At 34.8% G+C, this 12059-nt stretch overlaps 1 protein-coding gene across 1 annotated transcript; it reads right to left on the bottom strand.

Moving 5' to 3' along the window:
- Nucleotides 1-9530: 9530 nt before the first annotated feature.
- Nucleotides 9531-10016, bottom strand: LOC104606772 (basic form of pathogenesis-related protein 1-like). Its single transcript, XM_010272140.1, has one exon. It carries the CDS (start codon nucleotides 10014-10016, stop codon nucleotides 9531-9533), a length of 486 nt encoding a protein of 161 aa, XP_010270442.1.
- Between the last annotated feature and the right edge of the window lie 2043 nt (nucleotides 10017-12059).

Below are 12059 nucleotides of genomic sequence, written 5' to 3'. Positions count from 1 at the left end.
CATGAAACGTTTTTTAGAATTCAGACTCGAATGCGACAAGGTGCCCCATTACATTATGGTCTCAAAAAAAAATTGAGGGGGACATTATACCTTACCTAGCTCATAAAAGGACCACAAGACAGGCTGATATTATTGAAGAAAAAACAATCATTTACAACGTAGGGAATTCCGGTTCTATCCTTATTGATCAGTTGGAGACCGGATCTGCTTCTCAATCCTCACACAGGGCGGTTCACACTGATCTCACATGCGCATCCTACCATGCATTGGGAACATCTCCCATATTTATAAGCTATTATTCATGGGAGATGTTTCCAATACACGGTGGATGTGCCTGTGAGGTGTCCGTATGTGAGGAGCAGATCCTGTTCTGATCAGTTGGGGGATCAGATAGATAGTGGCCGACTGGCCGTTGTAGTTATCTCATAGTGGAAAGGAAGCCCATGGCTCTATTACCCTCTCTAAAAGCGTAGGTAAATTTCTACTTTAAGGTTCCGTTCGTTTTTCAGTAAGTTATTTATCTAGGTGAGTACACTTATTGGGCAAGTGTTTCCTAGGAAATGCGTACTGAGTAAGTGTATTTATCCATGTTCTTTTATTTCCCAAGTAAATAAGACGATTACTATTTTAGTCATAAAAATCCATTATTAGAAGGGGCATTTTTATCCCATCTAAGTGTTGGCAACCTTCTTCTAGGTGTTACTCACCTGGGAGATGGGTATCACTTTCCCCAGGTGGGTATCACTTTCCTTGGTAAGTGATACCTGGGAAAGTAAAATTTTCCTGGTCTCCACATAAATATGAAAAAAAGAACATGGGTATCTTGGTCAATGGGAACCAAAATCCCATTGGCCAACTTACCCCCCTCTGAAAATCTAGAAAACAAATACACCCTAAGGCCCTATTCGTTTTTCGGATGGTTACTTGGGTAAGTGCAGTTACCTGGGTAAATTTTTCCTATGAAACTCTTACCTAAGTAAGTACATTTACCCATGTTCTTTAATTTCTCATATAAATAAGGTAATGGCCATTTATCCATAAAAATTCATTATTAAAAGGGGCATTTTTGTCCCATTCAAGTGTTGGCAACTCTCCCCTATGTGGGAAAGTTATTTATCCACTTAGGAGATGGGTATCACTTACCCGGGAAAATAAACTTTCTCTATTTCCCACATAAATCTGAAAAAAAAGAACATAGATTTCTTGGTCAATGGAAACCAAAATCCTCCAATTGACCAACTTCCCCCCCTCTCAAAGTCCAAAAAAAAAAACGAACATCCCCTAAAAGTTAATATTGCATCCTCAAAACTCAGGGCCCATTTGGTTCACAAGAATAGGGGTCTGGAATCAGAATTGGAATTGGCCATTCTGATTCCAACTGTTCTGTTGAACAGAATTGAAATCTCATTCCAATTCCTGTTTCAATCAAACAGATTATAGAAATAGACCATTCTAATTCCAATTCTGGTTTCAATTTCAATTCTGACTGAGAACCAAACAGACCCTCAATATTCAAGGTTCAATATCATAGCACAGGAGCGGCAGATTTACTTGAATATACTAGTAAATATGTATGCTCTTCTCATATGTATACACGTATGATGAGATAACCAGTCAGCTGTCACAAACTGAACGGAAGTCCAGAGTCCAGAGGGAGGATCCCTGCTCATTGGGAGTAGGATTTCAGGCATTTTGGCGTCGTACAATCTCCAACTCCAATGAATTGAGACTTCTTTAGAGCTGAGTCATTTCAAACAATTTCAACCAGCAAAATAGGGGATAGTTCTTAACAAGAGAAGTTTTTACTTTTTAGCATGCTGGGCCCTCTCTGGGCAGCAGGCCCACAGAACTGTAATTCCTATTGACAACCTAAGAGAGTACCTGATCTACCTTACTGCAATGAAACTTAATTTTGTTCCCAATGCGACAAGTCCAGGACTTTCAATTACTAGACCCTTTCAGAACAGAAACAGATATGGGAAACATTTGGACCAGTTTTGGGCGGACCAATTAACCAAACAGTCGGACCGTTTGACCGGAAAACAATCCCATAATGGTTCTCTGTTGGTTCCGGTTTTAAAAACCGTGGTTTAGACAGATGCGCTGAATCAGTGACAATAATGGGCCAATTTGTCTGTCTGTCATATGCAATGTTCAAAATTTGAATACATCCGAGTCCATGACGAGAAAAAAAAGGTTTTGGGTTTTGGGGTTTGAGTCTTTTTCTTTTTTTTGAGATGTAAGCAGTACGAATGGCAAACTGACAATGGGACGGGTTTGGGGCAAGGACCCTTCATCCCCATTTCCGACCTTAATCCCTGTTAGGGTTAAAAGTGATTTCCATCCCGATTTACAATAGAAACGGATTCCCATTGGGTTCAGGAAGTTCAGATACTGGTGGTGTTGGGAAACACTGTCAACCCTATTACAAAAGTTGTAGCCTATCAGAACAACTCGCACATGCAAAGTGAACAAAAAAACGGTTTAAATGTTTATTTTTTAAGCTCATCAGTTAGGTAAAAGAAATATGGCATTTTGTGTCAAGTACATTTTCCCCACTGATAACATGGTTTGTTTATTTTTTTGGTCGGTACAAAAATTTGTGCTAATTAAAAAAAAAAAAGATTAAAGCCATTATTTTTATAATATCGTCTATCAAGAGACGGGTTTCGATCCTGGGACATGTGAGTTATGGATAGGCCTGTCAATGATACCCGAAAATCCAAGGCTCAATCCAACATGAGAATTAATTATCTTAAATTCGGATGATGTATATATTTATGTAATTGGATCGGATTCAGATGTTACATTTTATAATTGGATCGGGTTCTGATTTGACCCCATTCCATCCAATTAAAATCTAAATCTGATTATATTATAATATTTATTAATTTTATATAATTATATTTAAAATTATAAAAATATATTCTATATGTTGTATTTATATATAATAAGTTTAATATGTATATTTATATTAATTTATTATATATAAAAGTTGAAAAATAAATAATTTTTAAATTTTACTGATATTTTAGAAAATTTATAGCGGAGTCAGATTAAATCTAAATCCGATCTAAGTCTGTTTGGATTTGAATCTGAATCTGAATCTTTAAATTCGATCAGAATTTGAATCGTATTTAGATTTAAATTTAAATCCAATCAGAATTTGGATCGGATTTGGATGTATGTTCTCAGTAATCGGATTCGATGCGGCTTTTGCTGCATCTGGTCTGAGTTTAATCCCATTACAGCCCTAGTTATGGACCCACCGTGCTTCCACTGCACCACTCTGATTTGATAAATAATATGTTTCTCAAAATAAGATAATTTTAATATCATGGGATCTTTTATTCCGTTAGAGCACTACCCATCAACCGATCCTTTTGCTATCTTTTACGAAAATATATTTTAAAATATTTTGGACAAAAAAATAGGGAGAATGACTGATCAGTCCAGCTCAGAAATTTTTAGCCCCACTGTACAGGGGGGTGAATCCTAACCGTGGGTAGATGCCAAATTCACGGGCAGGATGTGGTTTATAGGGGGGTGTAATTCATAATTCTGCATTGGGCTACAGTGTACTTAACCCCAAAAAGATATTGGCTTGCAAAAAAAAAGATTCTTAAAATGTTGTAAAAATAACCATGAACCACACTAAACCAGATTCAATCCTCACAAAACCATAAGAATGGCAACGGGGGTTAGAAATCCTAACCCCATTCTGCCATTCCCCTCCCCAAACTTAAATGCCCACTCCAAACCCCAGCAAGCCTAGAAATCCTAACCCCATCCCAATTCCCACATTAAATGGGGATCCCTGAATTTGTCCGGCCCTTGTCATTCCTACTTGTATACTTGCAATTTTTTTATATATTTTTGAAACCTACCTACAACTATTTTACATTATGTAATATAATAATAATATAATTATAAGGGAAATTGTCTAAAATTCACCATGAGTTTTCAACATTTCTCTTAAATTCACCACAACTTTTCAAAACGTCTAAAACTCACCATGTCAATAAGTTTTTATTTTCCAAAACTCACCTTCCGTAAGTGCACCATTAATGTTTCTTAACAAAGGTGTCCACGTCAACATAAATAACATTTTTTATGACCAAATCACCCTTGAATGGTGAGTTAGAGGAAAAGGGTCTTTTCATTTTTTTAATTTTCTTTTTTTTAACATTTTAGTGTTTTGTTATAATTTCTGTTTTTTTACATTTATCTATTTTCTGCAATCTATAAAATTTCCTGTATCTTTTTGTTATTTATTTGCAATTTCTGTGTTTTTCTATAATTTTTGGTGTTTTCTCTACAATTTTTATTTTCTGATTTTGTTTTTCAATTTCTGTAGTTTATATAATTTGAAAATAATTTTTTATTTTGTGTGCAATTTCTATAATTTTTTATATTTTTCTAATTTATTTTTTATGTATTTTATATTTGAAAATATTTTTTGAACTTTTTCCTTTTTCCATATCTAAATATTAAAACGTATGTATATATTTTATATTTTTCTATGAAGGTTAAAATAGTAATATTTTAATAGTCATTAGTCTCTTTAACTTCAAATTAGTGACATGGTGAGTTATATACATTTTGAAAAGTTGTGGTGAGTTTAAAATAAATGTTGAAAACTCATGGCGAGTTTTTGACAATTTCCCTTATTATAATATAGTATACCATCCCAATCCCCAGAATTTTGGGTTTTCCCAAATCTGCCCTGACTGGGATGGGGCCCCATGAGGATGGGCCAAATTGCCATCTCTACAAACCATCTTTATAGTGTGCTCACAGCCACTTGTAGTTGTGCATTGGAAATATCTCCCCACGAATAAAACCATATAAATATGAAGATGTTCCATACATAGCTACAAAACAATGTAAATATCATGGTTTTCAAAACTGGACTGGATCAGACGGGTTCAGAAAAACTGGAAACCGATCACCTGACCGATTTCGTTTTTCCCTAAAACCATTAATTTTGGTCAATAAATCGCTGAACCGACTGTTTAACCGTTCTAACCATTCAAACGGTTCGAACGGTTTTAACCGTTTTTCAATTTTTTTATGTTTTTTATTAGAACGGGCCAATCATTTGGGTTGAATGGACCACTCAACCCGGTAGCCAGACCCCTGACTGGTTCGGTTATCGAATCGGTTTTAAAAACCATGGTGAATACAATGTGAGGATGATTTTGTGAGTACTGAAACCATACTCGAACCACACACCCTTCTCGTCAATTGACAAACTTTCCACTTTATGATCTCAACTCCTATCAAGTGTCTCAGTGAGAGGTAGAGCTTTTCCTTTATCTTATTACATTTTTACACCTTAGTAGAATATAAAAACATTTTAATATTTTTGCATTTTATTTAAGAAAAAAAACATCTTAGATAGTACATAGAAAGATACCACTGCCACACTAATAGCTCCCTATCCAAATGAAGAGATCAGGTTCTTACTATGTGACAAATTTCCTTTTAATGTTCTGGCATTTTGTGGCTCGTCACCTTATCCTCAAACAGAAGCACAGTGCATGTTTTGAAGGAACCTTTATTCTGAGGTCTAGATTTTAAAATTTTTCTTGATTAAAATACCTCAATGTTGAATTTGGTCTTTATTATGAAGGTAAAAATGTAACTTGAGCTATTATTTACATTAAATTTATTCCATTACCTCTTGTTTTTTGAGATATTAATTCTCAATTCTTCTCATTAAATCTTATATTTACTATATATTAAATAAATGAGCTTTGTAGATCTTTTCTTGACCAAAACACCCATATTATTGAATTTGGTCTTCCAATTGTGAGGGTAAAACATGTAATTTAAATTATTACTTTCACTTCATTCAATTTCCTCTCATTAAGGTGTTAATTTCAATTTCCCCTCTTTAATCCTTTATTTATTTTTGTTTCTTACTAATAAATTCTACTAATTAAATTTATATCCAAAAATTTAGCAATACAAACCTATGTGTTCAAACTCAACATGAAAACTAAATTGTCCTTTGTTAGTGTGGCAGTTATGTAATTCAACTATCTAGGTCAAATGGAGCAATCAATGTTCTCATAGTAAAATAATAAAGCTTTAAAAATAAATTAAAATAAGAAAGTTACATTAAAAAAAGTAGGCACATCTCTAAAATTATATATTTATCACAGTATACAAAAATAAGTATGATAAATAAGAAGTATTTTTATTAATGATTGAAACAAAATACAAATTTTAAACCGACTCATAAATGAAACCATATTCCTATTCAAGCGGTGGGTCAATGGTTCAACCTTTTAGGTCAAATCGGTCAACCTACATTGTCATAATTAAATAACAAATAATTTGTTATTTAAAAATTACAAATAATTTGTAGAAAACATTTGGGTACATCTGTAATATTATGTATTTCATCATATTAAACAAAAATAAGTGTGATAAATAAGAACCATTTATATTAATGATGGAAATAGAATAAAAATTTAAACTAACTCAAGAAGAAAACTGATATTTGATCTAATTGGTGGTTAGTAACCCATAAGGGAGCAAATTTAGCAAGCTCGATCTAAGCCTAGAGGACCAACCAAACTTACAATTTTAAATGAATTGGGTTGGATTTTGGTCCTTAGGCTGGGCCTGGCCTGGGCTCAAAAGTTTATGTTTTTTTCTAATTTCCGAGTTATGTCTAAGTCTAGTCTTAGGTAGTTTGAGCTTGGCCTGAATATATACATACATACATATACATATAGAAACATGTATGTGCATACATGTATACATATACACATACATTTATATCAAATTTTAGCATGGGAATGACTGACCAATCCAAGCCCAAGCCCAAGCCCAACTCCGAATGCATCAAATTTCAATGTTGATTGGACCCAAGTTAGATGGATCTTGATTAACCTTGGGCTCGAGTCTTAGGCCCATTGCATAAGGTTGGGCCTAGGTTGAGCACAAATTTAGCCCAATTTACAGAACTTGTATCCTAATGGCCCTATCATTTGGGTAAAATGGTTTGACTTGTGTTGCACGTATACATTTACTAGTAATAAAATCAGTCATTATCATTCTCTATTCTGTGCAGAAAAAATGCTGTTCAACTGTCAGAATCACTAACAATCTCAAACATTAGACCTCGTAGAAGGAGGGTTTTCCACAGTACCCCGAGGGTCGTGCTTTTGTGGGATCAGTTGGGAAAAAATTAAGACTTTAGGTCAGTTGATGATTTGGAATCGAAATTGGAATGGGTTATTTCAATTCCAATTCTTTGGTTGGGCTGAATTGGAATTTCATTTTCATTCCTGGTGGAATGACATTCCCCCAGTTGAGGGAATGGCCATTCCTTCAATGAAAATCCCATTCCAACTGATTTCAATTTTCATTTTCATTCTTGTTTGAGCCAAACATACTATTAGAATACACCATTTCGATTTCGATTCCAAAAGATTTCGGTTCCAACCCAATGCTGATTCTGACTGTGAACAAAACAGACCCTTAAATGATTTATGTAATCAAAATTAAAAAAAAAAAGTTATGTTTATATATATATATATATAGGAGAGAGAGAAATTAGGAAAATAGGGGTTTTAGGTGGCAAAAGAAGAGTAAAAAGATTCTTTTTTTATAAGAGAGAGGGAACGAAGGAGAAGCAAGCTTGTTTGGGTAAAGAGAGAAAGGAGAAGCCATCAGACATGGCCATCTTTGTTTAATATATACTTATAAATATACAAGATATCTACTATATGTATACAATTTCGGGGATAGGCCAGGCTAGCCTAGGTCTTGCTTGGCCTGGGTCCTACCCACACTACGTGCAAGCTTGATGTGGGGTTGGGTCAGGTCAGGTCAAGCTGGGCTAGAGTGAAGGCCCAGAAATTTGTGTATGAAAGGACAGATGTGGTCATAAATAATCATCCCCAGTTCTAATAATGCACCCAAAGTCCAAGTAAGTGTTGAATGCCAACAAGGAATCAACACGGCTCCACGTGACATCCTTTTGCCCAATGAGAAGATCCCAAACATCAAATCCCTAGGGTTTGGTATTGTATGAACAAATTCACATTCTAAGGGCCCTTCAATCCAACTTTTACATGAACCCTCTATTTAATTTGTGCCACACCACTTGGTTCTATTTATTCAAAATAACCGTTAATGGATTACTCATTCTATATTAACAGATTTAGGTTGCATTTGACATTCTTTTATTTTAAGGATTTATCATATTTTTTTTGCAGTTAAAATTCAGTGTTACATTTTAACTGTAAAAAAAAAAAAAGATAAATCCTTAAAATAAGAAATGCTAAATGCTGCCTCAAGCTACCTCATGGTTAACAATAGATTACAAACATTTTTATAACCAAAAATAAAATACGGTCCACCAAATGCCAAAGCTCTTAAGAAGCACCCTCTAAATCATGGTTTTTGAATTGCCATTGACCTGGATGATCGGACCATTCGGCCTGAGAACCATTTAGGCAACCGGTTCTATTTTATACCAAATTCGGTCTTTAACAATAAATCATTGAAAAAGTCAATAACTCGTTGATCGGGTGGTTGAACCGTCGATCTATTCAACGGTTTTTGACATTTTTTTATTTTTTATCAGAACAGGCCATCCATTCGAATTGGGCGGTCAGACCGTCGACCCAGAAACCGGTGGCCAGAACGGTTCCATCCGGGTCGCTTTTTAAACGTTACTCTAAACCAAGAGTTTGAGAATATAACAGTTTTGTGAAACCCCTAGTTGAAAGCAAACGAAACAGCAACCAAGATAACTTTTAACTCCATCTTCAGCGTAGAATGATTCACCTGGCATCTCCTAGAAGCAATAGCCACAAAGAAACCAACATTAAAAGACAAACAAAAGCATAAGAACCTAAAGAGTTCCCACTCATCCCACCATCACAAAAAAGACATGGTCTATATCTAAAGGAAACTCCACATTCTAGAATTTGATTTTGCAATTAACCATTAATTATTGTTCACTTTGAATTAAAACCCATTTAAGGCATTAAGCTTCCTTTCTTTCTTTATGTTGATAGTTTGAAGCTAATCATAGTTGGAAAATTTTCTCCAATGGGATTTTTGTACGTTTTTTTTTTTAAAAAAAAAATGGATAACTCAAAGCCAATCATAAAAATTGTTTGGCAAAAAAGAACTGCTCAAATTGGTTTATTGCACAAGAAAAATAGTTGTTTGGTCAAGCACAAAAAAAATAATAAAAATCAATTTTAGCTTAGACAATTATGTATAGAACAAATACAAGGTCTAGAAATAAAATATACAAGGGCCTTGCACTATAAACACAAGTATTAGAAATACAATATGTGAGCCCATTTAAAAAAAAAATGGCTTTTTCATATGCCTATTTAGAACAAAAAGCACCCCCAAACACGGCTTGAAAATTACAAACAACATAATTCAAAGCAATGAGATGGATGACCACAAAAAATGAATAGAATCTTTTTTTTGTGGTAAGTAGTTTAACAGATGGAAAATTCTCATATGGAAAGTAGAGAAGTCTCTCTCTAGTATGGACGTTGGGTAATGACGTTTCCTGGGGGATCATAAAGGCAAATTGCAAAGGATCCTCCAGCCTTACAATTCGATATAGCACACCCCAAATGAACAGAATCTCGCCAAACCACCTGAGTGTAGTGCAGGCAATCTCCGCCTTTGCAGGTATTGGATGCATGGTCGTAGAACGGTCTCTCGTCAATCCACATGTCCACAGCTTCTTTCGCAGACATAGACCAACTGGCTGTGGCTATATTCTCACCATAGTCCATAGTTGAATGTAGAAGCTCACAGTCTTCGATTCTCTTGTTAGCATAGTCCTGAGCATAGGAAGCCAACTTGTTGTCCCATGTCAAAGGAGGAATCCCTAACTTTGCACGAGCTTCGTTGTGGGCCTTGAGGTAGTCCTTTGGAGAGGTTTGGGCAAGGGAGACATGGAACAGGGCAAAAACCAGGGAAGCTAAAAGAGTAAGCTTAAGCTTATACAAGCCCACCATCCTCTTTTTGTTTATTTCCTACAATAATGTATTTGAGGAAGATAATGGTTTGTTGAAGAATGAAAGAGATGGGATTAGGTATTTATAAGGGCCTTCCATCCCTAAAAAAAAGTTAACAAAACATTCATCTCCTTTCATGGATGGAGAAAAAGTCTTCCCTCAATTTGGCCCACTAATCTCTATTGCCAAATTCCTTTCTATACCAGGGTTGTCAACGGTTGGGAAATGACCTTTATTTAATTTTGTAGTCATGTTGTACTAGTCTTTGGTGAAGGTGTTGCTTAGAGGTAATGAAAAAAAATGCTACTTTAAACCTCCTATAGATTAGGGATATAAGTCAGGCATGTTGGGGTGGGTTTGGTCCAATCCTGAGATTTGAGCTAGCTCAAGATAGTCACAATTGTCCAATTGAAGTCCAGTCCACAGTGAAATTTGATTCATCCGATAGGGGTGCTCATGGTTTGGTTAGCTAAACCGTGGGGCTTTTTTTTTGAACCGTACTAGTACTACCATTTTTTGGAAAACCAGTAATCGAAATCGAACCGAAGCCAGTTGGTTAGCCGGTTCATTGATTCGGTTCATCGGTTTTTTGGTTTTTTAATTTTTACAATATATTATAAAAATTATATATATTTATATATACTATTATATTTTAAATAATAAATAAGATATAATATATTATAAAGATATATTTATATATAATGCATATTTATTAATTTATAATATATATAATATACATAAATATATATAAAATATATAAAAATATATGTATACCAATCGGTTCGGTTAACCGTCGGTTTTCTATATTGATTAACCGAAACTGAACCGGTACCTTCGGTTTTCTATATTGGTTAACCGAATCGATCGGTTCGGTTTCAGTCAATTCAGTTTTTCAGTTTTTTGCTCACCCCTAGCATCCAGGTTGGACTCGAGCCTAGGCTATGGTCAATTGGTCAATCACCCCAAACTAAAATTTAATATATAATTAAGTGGTTTGGCTTGGTTCTATTTAAAGCTCTTAAACCAAACTAGTAAATTAAATTAATATGGTTTATGGTTTGGTCTGATTTCTAAAATTTTATAAACCAAATCAAACCATTTTTAGGCCAAATCAGACCAAATCTCCAATTTCAGTTTGGTTTGGTGCAATTTGGAGGTCTAGACCATATAATGAGCAACACTATAAAAGTCTACAATATTTTATTGAAAAGTATGCATATATACATGTATGCATGTAAATATGTATTTATATATGGACACATGTACACATACCGGAGTTGATCTTTTCTTGAATTGGTAGGAGAGTTGCTAGTTGCTTCCAATTTAGATGGTGTTAGTTATTCATTTGAATGTGAGTTGAAGGAGTGCAACTTGGGCAAGCCCAACACTAGATCAGACCCGCAAGATTTATTTGGGTTAGGCTTGGATTTTTATTCCTCAAACTGGGACTAAGGTGAATTGCTATCTATTCTATCAAAATTTTTATTTTATAAATAGAAAATCAAACCAGAAAATGGTCATGTATTAGGAACATAAATTCAATAATAGATCATTCTTTAATTTACCTTTTCATCTTGCTCCAATTATTCAGGGTAATCATTGATCTGATTTGATGGCTAAGATCTTGATCCAACTGCTAGTTTTAGACTTCCATGGCCGAAACCCTAGATAAGACTTGCACGAACTTTGATGCTTGTTGCATGACACATGTCCTATACAACATGGAAAAGACCATTTTACGTAGCAAAACTCCGCCCAAGGTCGGATCCATGTAATCAACTGATTTGATTAACTAAAAAATGATAAATCAATTGCTTTACAGTAGAGGGACCAAAGGTTAAGGAGACGGGGTGTAGATTCAAGCCAAAGCCCATTTAGTGAAAACCTTGTAAGTTGGCTTTGTCAGGAGTGTGTACTGAGCATGTTTGACTGTTGAGAGGTGGGGAGAGGGAAGATCGAGATCAAGAGGATAAAGAACTCAACAAACAGGCAATTCATGTATACGAAGAGGAGAAATGGGATAAAAAAGAAAGCTAGGGAGGC

Source organism: Nelumbo nucifera, chromosome 5 (genome assembly GCF_055504915.1).
Source record: "Nelumbo nucifera cultivar China Antique chromosome 5, China Antique-T2T, whole genome shotgun sequence".
Classification (NCBI taxonomy): Eukaryota; Viridiplantae; Streptophyta; class Magnoliopsida; order Proteales; family Nelumbonaceae; genus Nelumbo; species Nelumbo nucifera.
This window is presented reverse-complemented; position numbering and strand designations above follow the sequence as displayed.

Coding starts and splice junctions, on each gene's coding strand:
- LOC104606772 (XM_010272140.1), bottom strand. CDS start 10,016: ATGGTGGGCTTGTATAAGCTTAAGCTTACTCTTTTAGCTTCCCTGGTT.